The 27,375-nt window shown below is 42.5% G+C and overlaps 1 protein-coding gene across 15 annotated transcripts in view; it reads right to left on the bottom strand.

Annotated features, from left to right (window-relative positions):
• HHAT (hedgehog acyltransferase) overlaps positions 1-27,375 on the bottom strand; it is a 348,264-nt gene that overhangs the window by 138,221 nt on the left and 182,668 nt on the right. For 13 of the 15 annotated variants that reach the window (XR_012432735.1, XR_012432736.1, XM_065541220.2 and 10 more), the window contains one exon: positions 26,594-26,629. The exons of the other annotated variants lie outside the window; for them this stretch is intronic. Coding sequence is in view for 11 of the 13 variants with exons in the window: in XM_065541220.2 (XP_065397292.1) it covers positions 26,594-26,629 (36 nt within the window). In the remaining 2 variants the exon portion in view is untranslated. The remainder of the gene's footprint in view (positions 1-26,593; positions 26,630-27,375) is intronic. 15 annotated transcript variants of the gene reach the window in all.

Genomic DNA, 27,375 nt, shown 5'->3' with positions numbered 1-27,375 from the left:
TTCCTGTCTCCATTTTCACCTACCATAGCTGACCTGTGGAAGACGGAAGATCGAACACAGAAATGAACCCCAATGGCCCAATCCTGTGTTCCTCACTTTCTGTCTATTCATTTTATTATTATTGGAGTCTCCACATTGATGTGGAAAGGGGGGTGTATATGAATTGAGAAGAGCAATACAACAACTGCGCTGGAACGGAATGCAACAATGACACTGTATTTGTACAAGGAAGGGCAGCCCACCTTTCTGCTTGGAACAGACTGTGTTTCTGAACTGGGAGGACAGGCAGACAGCAGAAGAAGGGTGAGGGACTTCGTAGCACAGCATGCACAAGCCACTGACAGCATTTTCAGACAAGTGAGCTTTCTGTGCCAAAGTAAAGGAAATTTCTCATTGATTCTGACAACAGACTGAAGTCCAGCCCTACTTTTCAGTGTTGATTTCGTTCATCTTTTCTCAGTGTTCTCTAGACATTACATTACAGTGGTGGTTGGGTGAGGTTGTATCAGAGGCAACAGACATTATTTTAAACTTGAAGACCTATAGCCACCTTTTTTTTACACCTTCCTTTATGTACAGTTCAAAACCCAATGTGACATTTTATCTTTAACAGTGGTTTTCAACCAAGTGCAATTCCCCTCCCTCTCCATACCCCAGGGCTAGTTGGCACTACCTGGTGATATTTTTTATTATCACTTGTAGGGGGTGCTACTGACATTTAGCAGGCAGAGGCCCGAGATGCTGTTAAACATCTAAGTACACAGGACAGCTCCCACAACAAAGAATTAACCAGTCCAAAATGTCAACAGTGCCAACATCGCCGAATCCTGCTGTATGGCAAAGGTCCAACTCAAACAGAAGCCCCATGGGGGAATTATCTGAGGGGTGTCTTTGCTACTCCCGATCACCCGTATTAGCCCCCTATTCATTATCTGAATGTCCCAGTTACATTAACTTTCTGCTGATTAGGAGACACAAATCCTTCTCCAACTCAAGAAAAGACAGGTTCTCCCATATTGCTCTTTCACCTCCACTGTAAATGATATAGCAGACAAGAGATACAATCACTAACAGGCAGAGGCTGAAAAGTCTGCAGTCACAAGCAGTAATGTGGTACTGAGCCCAGCATGCCTGGGCTGGACACACATGAAAACAGCAGACAGCTGGGTTCCCCAGCAGGAAACTGGAGGGAACTGGCTGCATTCTGTTCAGACAAAGAAAGTTGAGTGAGTACTGAAAAGATGCTCTGAAACTCGTTCTCAAAATGCCAGTAGTAGCTATGAGCCCTCAGGGAACAACAGGCATCAGAGACTCTGGGTTGGGTGGATGAAAGATGGTAAAGGTTTGTGTGCTGGAATAGGCTAAATTCATACAAATATCCCAGGACTTTCACACAGGCTATTTATATATTTTGCAGCAGTGGCTTCAGTGATGAGGTGCTTACTAAAGCACTAAACGTATTTTCCCCAGTTAAAAAGGAAATATTCTCAAAAGGAATTCCACCACATTAAGGCAGCCAAATCAGTTGGTCATTAGCACTCTGATGGCCAGTGACAGCTCATAGCTGGACTTGATATGCATATGCCCGAATCTCCCCAGGAGTGGCTGAGAGTTACAGAGCTCGCTGCTAGTTGGGTAATTACTGGAATCTTGAGCATCCGCAAGCTGCTCTTCCAGGCTCTGTAATTCAGAGCTAAGGGGGCCATGCTATTGGTTACACAGCTTTTAGCATATTTGCATGTTTGTGTTGTAGTTGGTTTGGTTTGGAACACTGTTTATTTCGTGGGTGTCTTTATTTGTTGATGTGCTATTCACAGGGATTCTCCCCCACCCCCAAATTTTCAATCAAAATCTTTGCTATGTTTTCTGTGTAGATACAGCACAAGAAGGGATGCACGCATGCACGCGTGTACACACACACACACACCAGCAAGAGTGTCGCTCATAGTAGCTTCTGTCATAAAAGGCCAAGCCAGTCTGACATCTGATGTGTGAACAGAGTTATTTGCACACCGAGCGAACTGGCCTACCCGCTCCCACTGACCTCTCTCCCCCATCCAAAAGGATTCTAGCCAATGTCCAGAGAATCATCAACTATGAAAGACAGATTATTTATATTATTTTAACACACACACACACACACACACAATGTTTCCCAGTCCCCTTCCCCCACAGTATTACAGCTCAGTAGGTTAGAGCAACACGCTAGTAATCCACCTTACAATACTGTACAGTGCCACCAAGTTCTTCCACATAAATCATCTAACCCAATCTTCACAAAACCCTGTGATGTAGTCACTGTCTTCTATTTGGCAGATGAGGAACTGGAGCCCGATATGGGCATGTTCACATGGCCAGGTAGAAGTAGTGCTGGCAGTGGAGGTCCTATAACCCAGAGCTCCATGCATAACAATGGCCTTCCTCAGGGCTGGGATGCATTGCCTTTGCCCCAGAGAGGCCTGTGCTCCTCCCTAGTGCTCAACACAGCTAAACAATCCTACAAAAGGCCAGAGGCTGGTCAGGAAGCCTAGTTAAGAAAATGTGGATGCAGCCGGGCGCGGTGGCTCACGCCTGTAATCCCAGCACTTTGGGAGGCCGAGGCGGGTGGATCACGAGGTCAGGAGATCGAGACCATCCTGGCTAACATGGTGAAACCCCGTCTCTACTAAAAATACAAAAAATTAGCCGGGCGTGGTGGTGGCGCCTGTAGTCCCAGCTACTCGGAGGCTGAGGCAGGAGAATGGCATGAACCTGGGAGGCGGAGCTTGCAGTGAGCCGAGATTGCGCCACTGCACTCCAGCCTGGGTGACAAAGCGAGACTCTGTCACAAAAAAAAAAAAAAAAAAAAGAAAATGTGGATGCATGGTTTTAGGTCTAACATTTAAGTCTCTAATCCATCTTGAATTAATTTTTGTATAAGGTGTAAGGAAGGGATCCAGTTTTAGCTTTCTACTTGTGGCTAGGCAGTTTTCCCAGCACCATTTATTAAATAGGGAATCCTTTCCCCATTTCTTGTTTTTGTCAGGTTTGTCAAAGGTCAGATGGTTGTAGATGTGTGGTATTATTTCTGAGGGCTCTGTTCTGTTCCATTGGTCTATATCTCTGTTTTGGTACCAGTACCACACTGTTTTGGTTACAGTAGCCTTGTAGTATAGTTTGAAGTCAGGTAGCATGATGCCTCCAGCTTTGTTCTTTTGGCTTAGGACTGGTTTGGCAATGAAGGCTCAATTTTGGTTCCATATGAACTTTAAAATAGCTTTTTCCAATTCTCAAAGGATAGGAACAGACACTTCTCAAAAGAAGACATTTATGCAACCAACAGACACATGAAAAAATGCTCATCATCACTAGCCATCAGAGAAATGCAAATCCAAACCACAATGAGATACCATCTCACACCAGTTAGAATGGCGAACATTAAAAAGTCAGGAAACAACAGCTGCTAGAGAGGATGTGGAGAAATAGGAACACTTTTACACTGTTGGTGGGACTGTAAACTAGTTCAACCATTGTGGAAGACAGTGTGGCAATTCCTCAAGGATCTAGAACTAGAAATACCGTTTGACCCAGCCATCCCATTACTGGGTATATATCCAAAGGATTATAAATCATGCTGCTGCTAAAAAGACACATGCACACATATGTTTATTGCGGCACTATTCACAATAGCAAAGACATTGGGGACCAACCCAAATGTCCATCCATGACAGACTGGATTAAGAAAATGTGGCACATATACACCACGGAATACTAGGCAGCCATAAAACAGGATAAATTCATGTCCTTTGTAGGGACATGGATGCAGCTGGAAACCATCATTCTCAGCAAACTATCTCAAGAACAGAAAACCAAACACCGCATGTTCTCACTCATAGGTGGGAACTGAACAATGGGAACACTTGGACACAGGAAGCGGAACATCACACACCAGGGCCTGTTGTGGGGTGGGGGGAGGGGGGAGGGATAGCATTAGGAGATATACCTAATGTAAATGATGAGTTAATGGGTGCAGCACACCAACATGGCACATGTATACATATGTAACAAACCTGCAAGTTGTGCACATGTACCTTAGAACTTAAAGTATAATAAAAAAGGAAACAAAAAAAAGAAAATGTGGATGCAAAGCCAACCCTCTATCAAGGAGTGACTTCAGCAGTGCATCCCACTAGCAGTACTCCCATGGAAGGCAAAGAGAGACCAACCCAATCCACAAGGTCCTTATTGAAGGCCAGAATGTTAGACACAAGAGGTACAATTCTATGGGTATCTTAGCACTGACGTGATGGGTAAATCTAGACCCTATATATTTGACCTTTCTCTGGGAATTCTATTACAGAAAATCCAAAATTGAAAACTCTAAAATTTGAAATGTTTGAGCTCCGTGATGATGCCACCAGTAGAAAATGCCACACGTGGTCTCATGTGACAGGCCACAGTCCAAATGCAGTCAAAACTCTGTTTCATGCACATAATTATTTAAAATATGGTGTAAATTACCTTCAGGCTATGTATATAAGATGTACATTAAACAAATGAATTTCATGTTTAGACTTCAGTACCATCCCCTAGATATCTCATTATGTATATGCAAATATTCCAAATTCTGAAAAAATATAAAATTCAACATTTCTAGTCCCAAGCATTTCAGATAAGGGGTACTCCACCTGTATTTCTGTTTATGTACAGGACGTAGTGGGGTGGGGATTGTTATATAAAAAGAGCATTAATGAAACAAACAAAATATAACAAAACCCTAGGGGGAAAAATGTATAAATCTTTACCCCATGTAGCGTGAATCATCATCTCCCCACATCCTCAGGTAGCCAAAGCTAAATATAACAGAAGTGTACAAATCCACCATGGTAGCAGTGCAGTGAAACAGTATTGAGTTTGAAAAGAAAACTTGACAAGCTCCACGTGAGCCATCAGAGCCAGGAAAAGAATGGATGCCCCTCATAGACCATAGGTGCCTGCTCAGCAGTGCCCGGAACAGCACCTAGGAGAAGACTCATGAAAAAAAAAAAAAAAAAAAAAGGTACAATTACCCCAGTGCGTGGCAGCTAGCCAGGATGAAAAGATGTCCTTCCACTCTATACGGCAGCCTGAGACTCCTCATTCCCCCACCAGCTCCCCATCCACTTTCTCTTCCAGCCTCCTCCCTAACGCCACATCCCTCAGTGAGTTCGGGGACCCGGGAGTATTCTGCATCATCAAGCCACCAGGTGCCAGCACAAACTCATTTAAGCTGGGCCTTTTTTGTTCTTGGAGTCAGGATTGATTTCTCAGAAATTTTAAAAAGTTTGGTAAGACCAAATTATCAAACCCTTGATTTCTTTATTAGAGAGAAAGCCAGGAAGATCAAAATCATTGGAAATCCCTAAATCTCAGTTTATCCAGTAGCTTCCTTGGCAGGACTACAGAACCCGTTTAAAGATCCCCAATCTAAAGCAATGATCACATAGCTTGATTTTTTTCCCTCTGAAAATACACCTATGGGTGCACTATATACAAATGCTGCCGCTCTCCTGCCTGCTCCAGCAAGATGCATCAAGGACAGGATGGAGAAGCTCTTACAGACAGAAAGCTGCAGGTTGTCTGTGAGTCTCAGAGGTGATTACAAACATATTTAGTCATGAAAAGACCATCTCCAGACATAAGGCCAAGAGCAGCATCTGGGGATGCACTCTTCTCAGGCATACCCATTTCCCTTGGAGTTGACAGTCCCCAAAGATGCTGTCTTCTGAAGCAGCCAGCTGCCATCTGTACTTCTAAAACAGCAGAGCTACTAACAAAAGAGCCAGATTTTCTGTGCCATTCACCTCCATCTCACCCAATTATCACTCCTGGCCATACCCAAATTCCAGTGCCAGTGAGCAATGATAGGGCTGGAAGGTGACGATCAGGGACGTTCCACCATTCAAGACATTTATATTGAACGAAGTGCCATGCTCGATGCCACAGGGACTTCACACCGAAAAACAAGGAGAGGCTTCTGAGATGCTCACAAATCTAGTGAGAGAGAAAGACTCAACTAGGGTATATTCCAGAAAAACTATATGGAAAAAAAATAGGTAGTGCAGATTTGACTCAGTAAATAGAATATGAACCCAAGTCTCATTTTTCAATTACAAATATTGTCTTTAAGAATGTGGCCCTTTCTCCACATTGCCCACTAGGACTCTTTCTTCCTTTCGTATTCTACGATTATCAAAGGCTTGTGCTCTGGCATTTCTAACTGGTTTAATCATTCTAATTATGTCATAATGTTTGTTCTCCCTCTCCAACAAGACCACAGAAAACTCAGGTAGTCGCTTACCTTTCTGTCCCATCATTGGCCTTAAGAGTATTCTGCATATGGTAGGAGCTCTGCACATGGTGCTGACGGAAACATAAAATCCAGTATCTAAAACTCCAATATGGGGTCTGGAGAATGTCATGGTTCTTGGATTGCTCAATTGCTTATAGGAATTTGCCTGCTTCAGTCAAGTCACAGAATTCTACAGTTATATAAGTTTACGGCTAGAAGAGACCTTTTAAATCATAAGGTGTTTTTACCAATGAGTAACTGATGTCCAGAAATGGGAAGTGGCTTTCCTAAGGCCATGAAATAAATGGAAAAGCCAGGACTAGAATCTTGGGCCTCCGAAGCATCAGATGAAAATGAAAAAACATTATAGAGTCCAGAGATAAAATAAGGAACCTCCTCTCAGTAGCACAGGGAGAAACAATACATATCTGCATTTTATTACAACTGAAAAATTGTCCTGTGTAATCAGATGCACTTTCTCAGCTAAATGTTTTCCAGTTCATTATTTTGCTTAAAAATTGATTAAAATGTTCAAAAATCTATTTCCATTTCCAAAATGGATTTCACTGCAATAGACTCAGTATATTAATAAACACATACAAATGTCACTCTACGAAAAACACATTGTCTGCAAATAACCTTTCAATTAGAAACAGATGCTGTGGGCTTTCAGATTCTAAAGTGTTTTTATTTTAAATGGCCTTTTCACAGCTGAAACCAGGCTGCTCTTTCTTTCTAGTCCACACACATTTTGAAGGTCAGACCTTCCCCTGGGATCACATGTTGCTTGCAAATACCCAGGAATCATCGCCTGTTTGGTGTAGAATGTGCTCTTGCATCTGTCTTGTCAATAAAGATTATCCCACCCACCCTTGCCACTAAGCAAGCCTTTTCACATAGATTTGGTGAGAGGAAAAGAAACAGTGCTAGTTGCAGCTATGTCAATCTTTCTCATCAGATTCAAATTCCACAAATACATACTGAGTGCCTATTAAGTGTTAGACCCTGTGAGAGGCACTTCCACATGGGTTTTCTCTCCTTAGCCTTGAAACAGATGGTATTGTGGACTGATGGACAGATAAGAGATAACAATATCCACCACTTAGGGAACTGTCAGAAGTATTTTACATACATTAGCAAATTTATCATTTCCAACTCACATATGAAAAAAACCGAGGCTCAGACTTAGTATGCAGTAGAGTAGGGATTCAAACCCAGGTGGTTGAATTCCACAACTTACACTTCTAACTGTTAAGCTATTCCGCCCCTCTGCAGCATGCATTGACAAGAGATTCTAGTCCTCTGCCTAGGTTCCTCTTCTTCCTCTTCAACAATGTTAGAGACTATCTGAAGCCCACAGTCCCGTTATTTACATGCCAGAGGTCCACCAGCTTTTCAGGTTTACACAGTACTTTCAAATACAGACTGTTCTATAACACACAGTCACACACTTTAATTACCATAGTTCATACGTACAGTCATGCATTATATAATGATTCAGTCAACAACGGACTGCATATACGACGGGTGGTCTCATAAGATTATAATGCTGTATTTTTACTGTACCTCTTCTATGTTTACATGAATACTTGCCATATTACAACTGCCTGTAGTATTCAGTACAGTAACACAGTGCACAGGTTTGTAGCCCAGGAGCAACAGGCTCTACCATATAGCCTATGTGTACAGTAGGCTATACCACATAGGTCTGTGTAAGTACACTCTATGTTGTTGCACAATGATGAAATTGCCTAACGATGCATTTCTCAGACTGTATCCTTGTCGTTAATTGATGTATGACTAACTGGTAAAGGGAAAAATAATATCCTTATAAAATAGAAATTGTGACTGTTTATAAGCATTTTTTTTCTTAGCCTGTCAATACTTTGAGCATCTGAACATAGAATTCACTAACAGAATTGACTAGATTATTGTACCAAATACCCACTAATCCTGCCTCTTTTTATTGGCTTAGTTCGGTCAACACGCTGTCTTAGAAGCACATAGGGCCCACCCAGTTCTCCTAGGTTCTTATGTAAAAGAACAACCCAGAACAAGGATTCAGAGCCATCTCTCTCAGACATCCTCAAGTCTGTGCGAAGTCTGCAAATGCTTCTCCATCTCTCCCTGCCTTTGTCTCCAGAACAAGTTGCTCTGTTAATAACTCCTTATTCAGTACTCCTCATTCCTACAGGCTGCAGGGTACGCCTGATTTCCAAGTCCCTGCTGGTACTGTCACACATTTTTGTCATTCAGGAAAGGGTATTCGAATGCAAATGAATCTCCTCTAATTAATGCAAATATGCACATCATTGCAAACATTGGTATTAATATTATGATTCATAACAAATTAGCCCTGATAGCCCCGACCCTTGTTTATACCCCTTTAGTCATGTTACCTTCACCTTTTAAGGTAAAGGCTAATATGTACTTACTAGAAGATGTATTTCCTAGGAATTCAACATGACATTTCAAATGTGCTAAGATCCTTATTAGGACTGTTACTGTTTCTCTTGGTGCTCTGGACAAAGTTGAATAGATTTTGAGTGATTTACTCAACTCTATTTTTCCCACAAATCCTATGATTTTTGTGTGCAATTTTACATAACCTGAGCTTGTATACCCTACATCAGAGCAGAAACATTTGAACTGGCAGCACAACCAAAGGATTAAACTTTATCCAGTTACCTCAAGACTCACGTGGTACCTCTTCAACACTGAGTCGCTGTGAGAACAGAATGAATTACTGTCTTTACCGTGCTTATTTATATAGTCTGATATATAACTCAGTTTTTAGTTGCAAACAACAGACTCTAACTAAGCAGAAAAGGAATTTATTAAAGGACATGTGCTCACAGAATACCTGGGTGGGCCAGCAAATCAGGCTGGGAGACCATTGCTCCCTGAGGCCACTCCAGTTCACCCCGCTTTTGGTGACACCGCCAGCAGCACTGTGCTGGTACTGCAGATGCCTGTGCTGCAGACGCCTGTGCTGCAGAACGCTGTTTATGCTGCAGGGAAAGCTGCATGTCTCTCTACCATCTTTGCTGGAAATAGTTTTGTGGGAGGCCCTCTCATTCCCATGATGCTCTTCTGAATTACAGTTACCCCTTTGATGTCCCTGAGAAGCTGGGCCTGGGATACACTGGGGTACTAGCTGCAAGAGAGGCCGAGAGAGTGACTTTTTGACTTGTACTTTGAGGAGGCAGAGTACATAAGGCTAGAAATTCCCTAAAAGGCACAAGAATGTTCAAAAGGTACTGCATAGCTAGAGTAGGGATTAAATTTTACACAAGTCACAACAAATACTGATCTCTCAGTACCACATTGATGTCACCGCTCCTCATAGCTGAATTCAGTGTTCTGGTCTGATGTACATCAGCTTAACAAAAAATATCCCCATTTTTTTTCTTTTTTTTTTAAGACAACGTCTCGCTCTGTTGCCCAGGCTGGAGTGCAGTGGCACCATCTCGGCTCACTGCAACCTCCACATCCTGGATTCAAACAATTCTCATGCCTCAACCTCCCAAGTAGCTGGGATTACAGGCGCATGCCACCACACCTGGCTAATTTTTGTTTTTTTCAGTAGTAACAGGGTTTTGCTATCTTGGCCAGGCTGGTCTCGAACTCTTGACCTCAGGTGATCCACCTGCCTCAGCCTCCCAAAGTGCTGGGATTATCAGCATGAGCCACCGCACCTGGCCTCCATTTTCTAACAAAATTTGATCTTATATGTTGATCAGCATTTGAAAATATCCCCAAGGTTCCAAGGCTGCACTTATCAATGGATGATATCCCAGGGGGTAACAATTTGTATGAGCACATGGGGGTTTTGACTTGCTGACAAACCAGGACATAGGTGCATCACAGATTTCTACAGATGGCAGGGTATGCCCGATTTCCACGTCCCTGATGGTACTATCACATTTTTCTCATTCAGGAAAGGGTATCTGAATGCAAATGAATCTACCCTAATTAATATAAAACTGTACATCATTGCAAACATTGCGATTATGATTGGTAACAGATTAGTGATAATATTCCTCACAACAGATCCTTTCACTTCCGCATATTAATAGGCTACACTATGCATTTTCTAGTGAAAGTTTCTCCCTTCAATATGTTAATTACATCATCTGAATGAGAACTTTAGACATGCTAGGATACATTTGCACACATAATTTTTAACTACAGTTATGTTTCCCCAGGAAACTCCTTAATCATTCATTTCCAGTCTATTGCTTAGCATCTAAAACTGACTTTGATCTTTAAAATGGCATTCAAGGCCTTACATGGCCCAGCCCTGGACAATCCACCAGTCTCACTATGCGCCTCACTCTTGGTGCCCAGAACACAAGGACTTTCTTTCTCTTCTTCCTCCTGTGACACACCCTGCTCCTCCCACCACAGGGGTTTGATATGCTTTTCCCTCCACCTTCCACCCCAGAGATCCTGGGAGAACCTTCCCCATGACCAGTCCCTGCACCACTCCTGGGTCAGGTGCATTGTGACACACACTTGCAGAACCATGTGTCTCTCTCTCGGCATTACTGGTTGCTATACTTTTGCTGATACGCATATGATCACCTGATGAACACCTCTCTGCTCCTAAAGCATAATAAGCTCCCGGGGGTAGGAACTCCATGTCTTTTTGCTCACTGCTGTGTTCCAAGAACAAGTAGGGTTTCTTGCCCATGGTAGATGCTAAAAAAATCTGATATATAAATGAATGGGTTTATGCATTTAGAGAGATTGACTTCACCCATTTATTTATTTGCTTGATGTAACTCAGAGTTTAAAAGTATCTGACTTTCCTCTTAAAGGTGACAATGTCTCCATTTCACAGATGGGGAAACTGAAGCAGTGCTATTAAATATTCGCTAATAAATTCACATGGCTAGTACATACCAGAGATGGCCTGGGTTTGGCCTACAGCAGCTCCACTCATTAGTGCCACACTGTTGGCATACTCATCCTCTGCCAGGTGCTCAAAGGAAATTGTAGAAGAAAGCAAGCCCACAATTCTGGCCCTCAGGGAGCTTACTTGTGAATCGCCAAATCTTAAGCATTAGCAGAATCACTCATTTTCTTTATTGTTTTCTTTTTAAAGGTGTTGCCACTCAGTATGCTAAGATCCCAAAGAATGACAAGATAGCCAGGGAAATGATGATGCTGATAATGGTGATGGCTAACCGCCATTGTATTACTGCTGGACACTATTCTAAGCACTCTAAGTGTACTGTGTTATTTGGTCCTCAAAAACCTGCTGTGAAATAGGTATTATTATTAATCTTCATTTTACAGATGAGGAAAGTGAAGCACGGAGCTGTTAAGCTGGTCACACAGTCAAGAGTAATGCATCCAGCACACAAACCCAGGCACTCAGCCATGGGAGCCTGCGCTGCAAAACCGCGAGAGACCACACAGCATGCTGCAAGGGAGCACCTGACGCTTCCAGGGGAGTCTGAGCTGAGTGCTGAGCCAGCCTATGCAGGAGGAGGGGGCGACACATGCATTAAAGGAAAGAAGAGAATGAAGGAGCCTCTGCATTCTTGGGAGGTGGTGATGAGGGTGGGGCTAAAAGTTCCCATCCTCTTATCACATGGTTGGTTACCCTGGTACCCAGCCCCCATCTTGATGCTATCCAGAAGCCCATCAAGAGTTGCCTCATTAGAACAAAAGACGCTCTGATCACTCAGGAAATTCCAAGGGATTTAAGAACTATGCATCAGGAACTGGGGTCAAAGACCAAATATCAGGACAAAATATTATCCTAGTGCCCCTAAGTGTTTTAGGAGCTCTGTGCTGGAAACTGGGAGGCAGAGACCAAATATATATTTCATATTATATCACAACATCACAGTAATTTTATGGAATTTCAGTAGTTTCAATTTAAATAGCCATGAGTGATTAATAGCTACTGTATTGGCTGGCACAGATCTAGACAACAGAAGCTGCTCTCTAGTATCAGAAACAGCAAGGCTGCTTAGCAGAGGCTGTTGAGATTGGAAGGGACCTTAGAGTTTATCTGGTATAATTCTCTCATCTCACAAATAAGAAAACTAAGGCCCGAACAGAAGCAACTCACACAAAACCGCTGCAGCTAGAGAGGTACAGCAGTCTAGAGTGTTGGTCTTCTGCATCTGATCCAATGCCCTTTCCATTCCACAGGCTGCTTCTGTTACTGATGCAAAAATAGCTCTAATTGTGTTTAATTCTGGTATGTGGAATTGATGCAGCTCACAGGCAAAGCTAACTAAAGATCATGTGCTCCACCTGTTGAGCTAGGCATCTCCAATGTCCATTGAGTAAGTAACTATATTAGTTATTTCAGTTGCAAAACAAACAAACAAACAACAACAACAAAAAAAACCAGAACCCACTCTGGTTAGTTTATTAAGGAAGGTTAGGCAGTTTGCACAATCTCTGAAAGGGCCAGAGTTCCAGGCTCAGCGGTGATGCAATCAGAACTGCTGACAAATTATACCACTACTCCAGTGGGGACTCAACCATGTCTGCCACTGGACTCAGGGAAACGGGCTCTCCATCTCCAGCGCTGGGCATAGGACTCCACCCCAGGACCTCTGTCCCTCCAAGCTGGGTATCACCACTACCACCCTCACCAGAATGCACTTCAGGTCCCACCTCTGCCCACCTACCATTCTCTTCAGAATCTAATCTCAGGCACGGGGGATCTGAGACTCTTCCTGCAAGGAAGAAAAAACATTTATGGCTTCTACCAGATGCAGCAACCTCATAAGGCAGAAAGATCCCCCATGCATAAGAGAATTCAGAAGAAGGCAGCGCCAACACTTAGCAAACGGCCTGTCAAGTAAATAACCCATCTGTACTGGCCTAAGACCATGGATCTCACAGCCCGTCTTGCTAAGCAGCATCCCTGACTCAGAGCTTTTTACATTTAAAACTATGTCTCTACATTGCAAATATCTCAAACAAGTCACCAGGGGCTCTTTTTGATTTTTTTAAATGATACATTTATTCACAGGAACATCTGTATTGATAAAGCTATGTATGGTGGGAACTAAATTATGCATCTCAATTCTCAAGTGTGGAGAGTTTCTCTTCTTTTTTTCTTTTCAAACCTGGATTTTCTCATTAATAAACTCAAATATAGCACAGCCAGGAAGACAAATAATTCCAACAAGTTTTTCCTCAAAAGTGGTAACAGCAAGATCAGGGTAAGGAGTGAATCTGAGAAATCTTCTAAAAACGAAATATTAGTGAAATGTGGAGCATAATCATCAAGGCCCTTCCATTCTAACACTCTGTGAACATAAGAAAAGGACTCCAAAGCAATCCAAGTGTTTGCATCTGAAGGACAAGGAATGTTGTCTTGGACATTGACACGACTGTGATGGGGAAAGCCTGGAAGGGGATTTAATTTTTGACAAGAAATGGGAGAACACACCAACACAGTATGTGACAGATTGCACTGGCAGTCCCAGAGAAGGAGCCAGCCTTGTGGACTTAGAGGGTCTCTGCATCCTAAGATGGGCTGACACCCAAGGCGAGTGGGCATCAACACAAGGGTGCTGATGGCTAAGAACTGGGCCTTCAGAGACCTCACTAACTAATGGCCAAGCAAGAGAGACGAACCAGTGACAAGGCCAAAGCCCTGGTTTGCTGAGTGGCCAGAAGACAAGATGGGTACTTGTCATCCTGGGAAAACTGCAAACCTCTATCCCAAGTACATTTCGTAGCCCTGACCCCAACTCCACTCAGCTGCCCATACTTCTGGAGACAGTCTATTGCCACGACCAACCCTCACTTAACTGCCTCGAAGTGAATATTCACGTGCATAATTACATATTTTAGAACACACCAGGCAAGCAGAAAGAAATTAAGAGGTATTTGAGGTCTATTGTTGCTCAACACAGTGAAGCTTTCACAGCAGCTGTCTGTTTGAGAAACCCCCGAGTAGCAGGACAGACCTGGACTAGGAGGCTCCAGCTCATGATGCAGAAGCGCAGTCATGGTTGAGGTTCAAAATTCCCAGTTTCTCTAGATTCCCACCTAAGTCTGTCAGAGTGACTTTCGAAAATGTAAATCAGATCCTGTCACTCTCCTACTTAAAACCCTTCAAGGGTGCCTATCACGTTCAAAATGGAGCCCAGTCTTCATCACAGTCTGGCTGTTCCCTCTTCCTCCAGCCTCATGGAGGACTCCTTGCTCCTTCACTGGCCAGCCCCAGGCTCCCCTTCTGTTCCTCAAGCACATTCCTTTGCAACTCAGAGGCTGGGTGCTTGTACTTCCTTCTGGCTCGAACAGTCCAGCCCTGGCCCTTTCCCCGGTGACCCCTTCCTCCTCATTCATCTCTGTGTCACCCACTGCCTCAAAGAGGGCCTTCCTGCCCAGCCCTTCAAACACGGCACTCACGCCTGCACCCTCCATCACATCAAGGGAATGATAGTGCTTGCTTACTTGGGTTCTTTTTGTTCTTCCATTAAAAAAAAATTTTTATTGTAGAAACACTTAACATGAGATCTAACCTGTTAACAGGTTTTTAACTACACCATACAGTACTGATAACTACAGGCGCATGCTGTACAGTGGATGTCCAGAGCTTATGCATCTCGCCTACCTGAAACTTTATACCTGCTGATTAGCAACTCTCCCTTCCCCCAACCCCTGGCAACCATCATTCTATTTTTGCTTTTGCTTCTGAGTTTATTTTAGATACCTCATAAAAGTGGATTCATGCAGTTCTTGTTCTTCTGTGAGTGGTTGATTTCATTTAGCTAACATCCTCCACACTCACCCATGTCATCACACACTGCTTACTTGTTTTCTCATTTACTCATTGGGATGTGAGCAAAGAGAGGGCAGGGACATTGTCTATTTTGTCACTGCTTTGATCCTGGCAGCCAGAATAGTGCTTAGGGCACTTAATTTGGTATAAAAATAAACGGGTTAAATGAAAAGAAAATTACATGGTTACTAAGTCCTTTTACATTTTTGAAAATAAACTTTATTTATCTTAATATGTTGAGGAGCCCTCTAGACATTAGACGTTGTGAGGTACTATGTGGAAGATCCAGATGAGTCAGATCCTGCTGGCTACCTGGGAGGGGCTGCAACATGTATGTGCACACATGCGAACACATGCTATATTTAAAGCTGGGGTCCCAAAGTCCCCTAAGAATCAGAGTCACTGGGAGTGATTCACAATTATACTCATTGCTGGACTCTACCCAAATCTACTTAGCCCAATTCCCAGATGTAGAGCTTGGAGATCTAAAGTATCCAGGAAGATTCCCAGGATCCAGGAGGCTTGGGAGACAGCGTTATCGAGGTAGAGGGAGGAAGGCTGCACAGAGAAGGCAGCATCTGAGATGGACTGAGACGGGTGGGATTTGGATATGCACTAATGGGGGAAGCACAGGCACTTCTGATATAGCTAACAAAGACGCCAGGAGATGGTGAGGCATGGGGCAAAAAGCAGCATTTGGTCCCAAGTGGCAGTGGCACAAAGGGAATAACGGTGAGATGAGATGGAAAGGTAGCCTGAAGACCCACTGTGGTGGGCCCAGGACACGAGGTTGTATAAAGTCTGGTTCCGAGGAGGGAGGGGCAGCATCAGGGCTGGGTTTCTGTGAGACTGATGGGTGGCCATAAGCAAAGTGAAAGAAAAGCTATGAAAGGTGAGGGGACTGGGAGGAGGCTCGGACAACTTGGTTGGAAAGAAAATGAAGACCTGAATCACAGCTAACATCTGCATGGAGTGTTATGGCCCCTAAAACACTTTTGACACACTTCATCCCATTCAAGCCTGGCAAACAACTTCCTTGAGCCAGAAACTGTGATTTCCAATTTACAGATAAGTAGTCAAGGTCTTAGAAAGGTTACGTAAGTTATCTAAAGTCACGGGTAGAAAGAGTGAAGAGTGTGCCAGGATTCAAATCCTGTTACTCTGATTCCAGAGGTAAAGTGGGACTGGGGAGTGGGGGACAGGGAGATAAAACTAGCCTTGAGTTTCCATCATATCCAGGCACAGAGCTGAGTGATTAGCATGTATTATTAAACCTCATCACAGCTCTGTGGGATAAGAAGCCCAGTTCACAGACAAAGGTGCATATTATTCTTTTCCTCCAGAAACAGAAAGGAAGGGGTGGATGTGAGAGATGTTAAGAAGACAAAGTCGGCCGGGCGCGGTGGCTCAAGCCTGTAATCCCAGCACTTTGGGAGGCCGAGACGGGCGGATCACGAGGTCAGGAGATCGAGACCATCCTGGCTAACATGGTGAAACCCCGTCTCTACTAAAAAATACAAAAAACTAGCCGGGCGAGGTGGCGGGCGCCTATAGTCCCAGCTACTCGGGAGGCTGAGGCAGGAGAATGGCGTAAACCCGGGAGGCAGAGCTTGCAGTGAGCTGAGATCCGGCCACTGCACTCCAGCCTGGGCGACAGAGCAAGACTCTGTCTCAAAAAAAAAAAAAAAAAAAAAAAAAAAAAAAAAAAAAGAAGACAAAGTCAGTAGGATTTGGAAAATGACTGGGTGCAGGAGCAACGACGGAAGGGGGTTCCCAGCTCCATGGGAGCCAGTGGACTTCTCTCTAGCACCCTGCCTGTATTTTCATTAACTGCCTCTCTGGGGCCTATTTTGGTTACCTGGGTCTCTTCACTCACATGTTCTTCACTTTTTATTTAAAACACTTTAGTACAAGAACATCATACAGATCCTTAGCTTCTTTCTGGTGGAATCAAAGAAAAGTTTAAAAGAAACTGATACTGCAGTCACTTCAAAGGAGATGAGTTTTCATCAGGCAGGAATGAAAGAGACCTGGGGACTCCTCCCAGGTGTCATTTCTCCCCCGAATGCCACTAAAAGATGATGGGCAATGTCTAATTAGGGCCGCAAAGATACACACTTTAGACTCACCTCAGGTGGAAGTGGTGTTTTAATAAGCTCATTCACTTTTTATATCACTAGTAAAAACTGTTTCAACAGAAATCGACCTTTATGTTACATTTACAAAATACAAAGTTTAAAATCCTATGTAACAAAGCAAGTATTTTTTGCCTCTGAGTTATCACCTCTGTGTTTAAAAATATATACATAATGGGCTGGGCGTGGTGGCTTATGCCTGTAATCCCAGCACTTTGGGAGGCCGAGGCAGGTGGATCACAAGGTCAGGAGATAGAGACCATCCTAGCTAACACGGTGAAACCCCATCTCTACTAAAAATACAAAAAAAATAGCCTGTAGTCCCAGCTACTCGGGAGGCTGAGGCAGGAGAATGGCGTGAACCCGGGAGGCAGAGCTTGCAGTGAGCTGAGATCCAGCCACTGCACTCCAGCTTGGGCCACAGAGCAAGACTCCGTCTCAAAAAAAAAAAAAAAATATATATATACACACACACACACACACACACACACACACACACACACACAATGACTTCATCTTTCTTTCCTGGTAGACACAGAACATGCATGTGTTTTAGCTGGTTCTAAACTGCTAAACTGAATACAGATGCTAATTAACTTCCCATTACCATCCTACTTCCAGGATCAAATGTGTGCCTCTCTCTTTCTGTTTCCAGGGCAGCTCAGAGCCAAAATAGGTCTAAACGGTCCTAAGGGGACACCAAAAAGAGAGTGGCTCATCTTCAGCTCTCTTCCTTCTCAGAGGGAGTACATAAGCCTCAATTAATCCTTCATTTGACCACCTCGCTTCTTAAAGACGCAAGGCAGATTTTTTGAACGTTTCAGACATCACACAATCCAAGAAACACTTCAGATGATGGTGACCAGACTTCTTCATCAATACCAGGAATGCTACAATTAACTACAGCAAACGTAGTGATAGACTTGTGGTATCTGAGATAAAGAAAGTTAAAAATTACCCTGTGATTCATAAAATTCAAAATGCCAATGATTTTTAGCCCAAATAATAATTCTGTTCTGTTGTAGGGCTAATTTTATGAAAGGGTCAGGTATGGGGTATCAACAAGGAAAAAGCCAGAAGCAGGTAATATCATTTATAATCATTTCAGAATTCAGTAAGCCACCAACTCCCATATTGCTGAAATTGGCTGCCCTTCTGGCCATTCAAAGATACTCCAGACTTCATGGAAAACCTGCACCAACCTCCAGAAGAACAGAAGACACTACAAGTGAATAGTTGTCCTCTTCTACCTTCTCTTTCATCAGAACAAAATCATGCTTCAAAAGGGCACATGTATTTCATATAAATGTTGGCCTTTGTATGAACTGAATATACACTATATTGAACACCATTCTAATATGCAAAATCTATTTATTTGTGGAAAAATTTATCTTCTAAGGACTCTATTAAAGATCTCCAGAGATCTTCTCAAATAGCTTCAGGGCCATGCCAGAGGTTCACTGCCTTGTTCTATTTGCCTAAGAAGTATCAGTGGAATTATTTCCACACTTTGCATTTCCACTAGTCCTGAGAAGGTATCAAGACCTTCTCCTTAGGACAGAAGTAGTGGCTCTGATGAACTCACACATGGTCTCTGGAGTAAATGTGAAAAGTGATGATAAAATTTATCTTGCTATTTTTTTTAAAAGCTAGATTCTTATTTGAAATATGTATTTGAAATTAATTAAAAGATACATGTAAATAATATAGAAAAAAATTCAGGTGAATACTTTTCTGATTTTAAATCTGTAAGTTAAAGAGTAATGAAAAATTATCAATTGACAAATTTAATGTTTCAGAGACACTGGGAGAAGGATAGCATTGGGTCCTCTTTTAAAAGTCATATGTCCAAAGTTAAGTTATCAGCTTTAAAAAGTTAGTCTATTATAACTACAGCACTCTTTATGTTAATCCCATAGTAACCACAAAGAAAGAAATTACAGCAGATACACAAATAAGATTAAAAAAAAAAAAAAGAAAAAGAAAAGAAAAAAAGCTTCGCAACACAGAAAACCACCAAACCAGAGGGGAAAAAAACAAGAGAGGAAAAAAGGAAAGAAAGATCTACAAAACCACCAAAAAACAATTAGCAAAATGGCAGGAGTAAGTCCTTACTTATCAATAATAATCTTGAATGTCAATGCATCAAATTCCCCAATTAAAAAGACAGAATAGGTCAGGTTCAGTGGCTTACATCTGTAATCCCAGCACTTTGGGAGGCCGAGGTGGGTGGATCATGAGGTCAGGAGTTCCAGACAAGCCTGGCCAACATAGTGAAACCCTGTCTCTACTAAAAATATAAAAAATTAGCCAGGCATGGTGGTGGACGCCTGTAATCCCAGCTACTCAGGAGGCTGAGGCAGGAGAATTGCTTGAACCCGGGAGGCAAGTTGCAGTGAGCCGAGATCATGCCATTGCACTCCAGTCTGGGCGACAGAGTGAGACTCTGTCTCAAAAAAACAAAAAAAAAAAACCAACAAAGTGTTTTAAAATGAGCTGAAGATCTTAATAGACATTTCTTAAAAGAAGATACACAAATGGCCAACAGACATATGAAAAGATACTCAGCATCACCTATCATCAGGGAAATGCAAATCAAAACCACAATGAGATACCACCTCATCCCAGTTGGAATAGCTATCACCAAAAAGACCAAAAAAAAAAAAAAAAAAAAGGTCAAGTGTGGTGGCTCATACCTGTAATCCCATCACTTTGGGAGGCCAAGGCAGGAGAATCACTTGAGCTCAGGTGTTCAAAGGCAGCCTGGTCAACACAGTAAGACCCTGTCTTTACCATTAAAAAAAAAACAAAAAAACTGCTGGGCATGATGGTGCATGCCTATAATCCCAGCTACCTGGAGACTAAGGCAGGCAGATTGCTTGAGTCCAGGAGGCTGAGGCTGCAGTGAGCCATGATCATGCCACTGCACCACAGCCTGAGTGACAGAGGGAGACCCTGCCTCAAAGAAAAAAAAAAAAAAAAAAAAAAAAAAAACAAACAAAAGTGTTGGCAAGGATGTGCAGATAAAAGAACCCTTTACATTACACACTGTTGGTGGCAATGTAAATTAGTACAGCCACTTTGGAAAACAGTTTGGAGGTTCCTCAAAAAATTAAGAACCAAACTACCATATGATCCTGCAATCCCACTACTGGGTCTACATCCAAAGGAAAGAACATCAGTATATCGAAGAAATATCTGCACTCCCATGTTTACTGCAGCACTATTGATAATAGCCAAGAGATGGAATCAACTCAAGTGTCCAACAACAGATGCACAGATAGAGAAAATGTGGCATATACACACTGTGAAAGTTAATTATACAAATTGGATCACTATTGTGATGCCCAACTAAATCAGAGTTGAGGGGCCAGGGAAGAAAAGCACTTGGGACACATAGCACCTGCTCCAAGAGTTTAATGTTCCACAAGCTCAGGTGCTGAAACAGCCTGCTGTAACCCTAAGACCAGTTTTACCTAATAGCTGCTGAAATGACCTCCCGAGACTCTAACACTGGTTTTATTTACCATCATCAGTCACCAATCAGAGCTTACCATCTCTCAAAAGCCTCTCTAGTGCCAATGAGCTTTCTTTCAAAACAATACATAACATTTCTCTGTCCAACACAACTCCCAACTTTCTGTTTGTTCTCTGGACATATGGAAGGCCACCTGGTCTGTATGTATGCCCTGAATTGAAACTTCTTGCTTCTCATATGTTTGTTTTTGAGACACAGTCTTGCTCTGTCACCCTGGGCTGGAGTGCAGTGGTATGATCTCAGCTCACCGCAACCTCTGCCTCCCAGGTTCAAGAGATTCTTGTGCCTCAGCCTCCCAAGTAGCGGGAACTATCGGTGTGTGCTACCACACCCAGCTAATTTTTGTATTTTCAGTAGAGATAGGGTTTTGCCGTGTTGGCCAGGCTGGTCTTGAACTCCTGCCCTCAAGTGATCTACCTGCTTTGGCCTCGCAAATGGCCTCGCAAAGTGCTGGGATTACAGGCATGAGCCACTGTGCCTGGGGCCAAATAAAATGTTTTAAATTTAGAGATTCATCTCTATATTTTATTTGATTTTGGCAACACAATGGAATACTATGCAACCATAAAAAAGAAAGAAATCCTGTAATCTGTGACAACACGGATGGATCTGGAGGATATCATGTTAACTGAAAAGATCCAGACATAGACAAATACTACATGATTTCACTGACATGTGGAATCTTAAAAAAATTAATAACACAGTAGCAGAGAATAGAACAGTGATTACCATAGAAGGGGTAGAGAGGGGAGGATAGGGAAAGACTGGTCAAGGGGTACAAAGTTTCAATTAGATAGGAAGAGTAAGTTCTGGTGTTCAATTGCACAGTAGAGTGACAATGGTTAATAGTAAGGTATTGTATATTATATCAAATAGTTATTGTATAATACCAAATACAGCATGTTCTCACCACAAATGACAAATGCATAAGATGACAGATATGCTAACTACCCCGATTTGATCATTATACAACATATATATCAAAACATCAAATTGTAGCCCATAAATACAAACACAATGTGTCAATTTTTTTTTTAAGTCATGATGTTATCCTGCTCCACTGAAAACTACTGCCCCACCTGAGGTGGTCAGACAGGAGCAGTCAGAGGTGGGGGACGGAACAAAACAAGTATCATTCATCTTTTTTAAACTATTATTTTTTAGCTGACAAAAATTGTATATGTTTATGGTGTACAACATGTTTTGAAATACGTTTATATTGTGAAACGGACAAATCAAGCTAATTAACACATGCATTTCTTCATATACTTATCTTTTGTGTGGTGAGAAAGCCTAAAATCTCCTCTCTCAGTAATTTTCAAGAATACATCATTATTAGCTATTGTCACCCTATTATACAATAGAGCTCTTGAACTTCCTTTTTCTGTCTAACTGAAATTTTGTATTCCTTGACATTTCTTCATTCCCCACTCCCGGACCTTGGTAGCTACCATTCTACTGTTTCTATGAGTTCAATTTTTTTAGATTCCACATATAAGTGAGACCACATGTACACCTTTGTCTTAAAAGAGACAGTGCTGGCTGCAATTCTGAGTAAGATGGAAAATGCTGGCCAGGTGCAGTAGCTCACGCCTGTAATCCCAGCACTGTGGGAGGCCAAGGCGGGAGGATCGCTTGAGCTCACGGAGTTCAAGATCAGTCTGGGAAACATGGCAAAATCCCATATCTATTCAAAGATAAAAGAAGAAAGAAAAAGAAACATGCCTCAGTCAGCAAGAATCAAACCAAAAATCATTTACTTTCTTGCCAAAGCTAAACTAAGCTAAATTTAAACAAGCCACCCTGTTATCTATAATGAAACAGAAATTTTTATTCTGTAATCTCTTTCCCCAGGTTGGTCAGCTTTTCTTACGCAGTGTCACATTAAGAACTCCAGCCAGTAGGCTTCTTCTGAGGCCATTCCTAGGTGAGTTGTGATTGCTGCTTCTGTCTATGATTTCTATAAGATGCAGAACTGAGCTCACTGAATTTTCCCACAGTCATCACAAAACACTAATACCAAAAATGCCCACATTTCATTAAGTGTGACAGCTCCTTCCTGCCCCCATGGCTCAGTGGAGTACTTCAAGGTTTAAAAGGAAGCATGTCCCTCCTTGCAAATGCCTAGTCTGAGATCAAAGATAGGGCTCTTGGCTTTGTGGAAATTTACGTCATTCCAGAGAAGTCGACATGACTTCCATCAATTTAAAAGATGCAGCTGATTAATTTCAGGCATGCTGTAGTTTTTTTTTTTTTTTTTAAGCCAAACACTAAGTATTCAATACAGCCTGACAAACCAAACTGCACATTAAGAGCTTTTGGAGCTAATAAATGTAGTTAATCTTAGAGGGGAGGAGGAAACCTATGACAATTTCTCCCACATTTGCTCTTTTACAAAGGGAAGTATATTTTCTTCTCTTGGCCATTATAGAGTGAGAAGGATTCCTTAAGTACCATCCCTTTCACTCTTTCAACCCTCTAAGGTTTTCTCTAATGATATATTTACAAGAAAATGCCATTGCTGTCTGAGGTTACTAAGGGGCCACTCACTCCCCCTAGCAATCAGGCTCTACTTCTCTCCACCTAAATGAAACTGCTTTCTCTAAGTCTAAAGGACACTTAAGACCTTCTGGTGGCTAAATACAAGAGTTCATCCCATTAAAAAGAAAAAAATACCCACTCCACCCACCCTCTCCACCAGCTGCCCTATCTTTCTTTCCTCCCCTTCACAGCTTATCTTCTTAAAGGAGCTGTTGCTGCCATCCCCTCACTGCTAACCCCACCATGCCCCCACCCTCTTCAACCTAGCTTCAGGGTCATTGTCCCAAAGAAACAGTTCTTATTAAGGTGTCCAGTCATAAATGGTGCTGGGTCCCATCAGGTTTGACTTCCCTCCCAAGCTGGGAGAAGAAAATACCTCCTTTTTTTTTTTTTTTTTTTTTCTTTTGAGACAGAGTCTCACTCTGTCGCCCAGGCTGGAGTGCAGCAGCCCATCTTGGCCCACTGCAGCTTTGGCCTTCTGGGTTCAAGTGATCCTCGTGCCTCAGCCACCCAAGTAGCTGGGATTACAGGTGTGTGTCAATACGCCTGGCTAATTTTTGTATTTTTAGTAGAGGCAGGATTTTTTCTCATATTGCCCAGGCTAGCCTTGAACTCCTGGCTTCAAGTGATTTGCCCACCTCAGCCTCCCAAACTGCTGGGATTACAGGCATAAGCCACTGCACATGGTTGAAAATACTTTTTTTTTTTTTTTTTTTTTTTTTTTTTGAGACGGAGCCTTGCCCTATCACCGAGGCTAGAGCTTAGTGGCGTGATCTTGGCTCACTGCAAGCTCCACCTCCTGGGTTCACACCATTCTCCTGCCTCAGCCTCCCGAGTAGCTGGGACTAGAGGGGCCTGCCACCATGCCCGGCTAATTTTTTGTATTTTTAGTAGAGATGGGGTTTCACCGTGTTATCCAGGATGGTCTCGATCTCCTGACCTCATGATCCACCTGCCCTGGCCTCCCAAAGTGCTGGGATTACAAGTGCGAGTCACCAAGTCCGGCCTGAAAATACTCACTTTCTAAAGAGAGCTGCAAATAAAGAGGTGAGATCCACCCCATTCTGGGATTACTGCAAGATGGAGAACTGCCTCTGCTCCCAACCACCATCTTTACCACCCCTACCCCTTACTCCCAAGCTGGGAAGAGGAAAGAGGAAGAGACTCCTTGGAGTCATTAAGTTGTTTGCCTAGTGGGGCGCTGTCATGTGATGGGAGAGGAAGAGACCTACTCCCAGAGGCTAGGGATGCCTGCAAAACTAACCTCTCCTTCCCCAGTAGGATAAGCAAGAAACCTGCTAATTTTCTCTGCTCCCTGCCCGAATGAGGGTAAGGAAACACAGAAGACGGCATGGCAGGGTAGAGAGAAGCCTTACTCTCCCAACAGCGCTCGCTTCACAGAATGCTGGTTAAGGTGACCAGTTAGAGCATCTTCCAGTACCTGCCCAAAAGGGCCTCCTGCCAGAGCAAGGGGATCCCAGCCTTGGTCACGTTAGAGCCACTTGACCACTCCCTCTCCTTCCTCCAGACCCAACTTAGGAGGAAGGGTTGGAGCCCAGAAGAAGGAAAAAGAGGAGGGATAGCAGAGGCAGACCCACCGTTCACTCCAACTACAAGCCTGGCAAGGGATAAGCACATGGAAAGCTTCAAATCAAATGTCTGTTTTTGCAAGTGACAGCATTCCCAGGCATATCCAAGTAAGTGGCACATGGTAAGCTTAAGTTATTTGCTGAATAATCGACTGTACAGCTTCTTCTCAACCTGCTTCACCCCTCTTGTCCTTTCTGTCTCATTTCATTCATTCCCTGCTAGCACTAATGTTTGCTGAAGGTTGATCCTATACAAGTTTCTGAATCTAATCATTGATAGGTGACTAAGACATGATCCCTGACCTCAAGAAATTTACTATAAAAAATAAGAGTACAAACTTGCATCCACTACAAGGCATTAAGGGAACAGTACAATGGGAGTTATACAAAGCACCAAAGACATTAAATAAAAAACTCGAACTACTCCCTGAAGTAATAATACATCCAGATTCTTCTGATCAGTTCAAATATGGAATGTTCATGCCTGCTTTCCCATGACTGCTGGTTCTTTGTCCTTCCTGCTAAAATGTATTTACCCTTGCTGTGTTGAAGATAGCAGTTCACACTCTACTATCTGTGGAGTAAGTATGGATGGTCCTGGAGAAAGCCAGGACCATCCATATTCCTTGAGTAGGAGGGAAGCCGAGGAGATTTCACTGTGCAGCCTTGGATGAGGCCTTGGAAAAGAGGTCAAAGAGGATAAGGCCTGCATGGCCTTACTCAGAACACTACCATATCTAGTGCAGAGGAAATGTGGTTTTTGGTGGGATTAAAGGTGATGTCAATTATGTACACTTCCTCTCAAAGAGCATCTTACCAGTAGGGAGATGGCCACGCATTGTAGAGAACGAAACCAGCATAACACTTACCCAAAAATCACATTGAGTTTACAGACTGTTCATTATCAGGCTATTAGACAATATTAACTAGCATTTAGAGATACATACTTGCAGAAAGCAAATCGCTTTACATAATTTCTGGTTTCCTTGTCATCTTTAGCTTGCAGTCTTTCAGCAACCATTTCTGCTTCCCTCAATAGTTTTGACAAGCATTTTAATGATCATTATTTATCATTATTAGAGTAATACATGCTCAATATTAATACATTTAGAAAACACAGCAAAACTGATAGCAGACAAAATATGCATATTCTTAAAACTATAATGCTGTTATATTTCCATTTAACCTCTATTAGATTTAATAGCTATTTGAAATTAATATGTCCCATAAGCCAACTCTGGTAAAAATCACCAATAAACTAGGATATAAACTGTCATCTGTAATCTCTTTCAATTATGAACACGGTTGTATCTTCACAACTATAAAGCAACTGAAAGATTCCACTTAAAAAGACTAAATTCAGTGGAGGGAAAATTGGTTAAGGCGGTTGTTTAATGTCTGAATACAAGCTGGCACTCCTAATTTTTCAATTAGTTTTTCCAGCAGCCTAGTAGTTGGAATTATACTTGTCTGAGATCTTACGTAACTATCACTTCAGAAATAAGCCACTTTAAACATTGATTTCTTTAATTGCTTAATCATGTGTGATTCTGGGAACCACAAAAAAACTAGTGTTAGCAATGTTTTCTTGACAAGTATATATATACAAATGCCATTATTTATCAAGATATTTAACAAGGATTTTCCGTTTCAGTCTTTCATAATAGGCATGCTATTCAATGTTACCTAAAATAAAAATTATTGGCTTACCTGATTAAGAACTTATGCAGTCCAACATCAAAATACCTGTTCAAAGGAGACATAGGCAGGCATATCAAGAAAAGATATTTACAGTAATGGTAGACTAGACAACTATCTATATAATTTAAATTCATAGCATGAATAAATGGATTGCTATACCACAGTAGTTCTCAAGATGCGGCCGCTGGAGCAGCAGCATTCCTGGGAACTTGTTGGAATTGCAATTCCAGGCCTTCTCAGGCCCCACCTCAGACATACCAATTCTGAAATTCTGGGGATGGAGCCCAGCAATTAAACTTAACAGCCCTCCAGGAGATTCTGGTGCAGAAACACTGCTCTCTAGTAGCGTAAGTGTCTCAGCAAGGGTAAGCTCGCTCTAGAAACAAAGGCCATGAGAGTGGATCTCCCAGGTACCTTCCACTTTTCCAATAGAAGAGTCCGTTTGTAATATTCATGTCTCAGATGTTCATTTAAAAAATATATATGTATACAAACACACACACACATATATATGTATACGTATATGGTTTTTTTTTTCCTTGAGACAAGGTCTTGCTTTGTCACCCAGCCTGAAGTGCAGCGGTGCGATCACACTCACTGCAGCCTTGACCTCCTGGGTTAAACCAATCCTCCAACCTCAGCCCCCAGAATAACTGTGACTACAGGTGTGTACCACCACACTGGCTAATTTTTAATTTTTTTAATAGAGACATGGTCTATGTTGCCCAGGGTGGTCTCAAACTCATGGGCTTGAGCAATCCTCCCACCTCAACCTGCCAAAGTACTGGGAT

This window comes from Macaca fascicularis, chromosome 1 (assembly GCF_037993035.2).
Source record: "Macaca fascicularis isolate 582-1 chromosome 1, T2T-MFA8v1.1".
In the NCBI taxonomy this organism is placed as follows: Eukaryota; Metazoa; Chordata; class Mammalia; order Primates; family Cercopithecidae; genus Macaca; species Macaca fascicularis.
The sequence above is the reverse complement of the archived record's forward strand: the minus strand, read 5'-3'. Positions and strand labels throughout refer to the sequence as shown.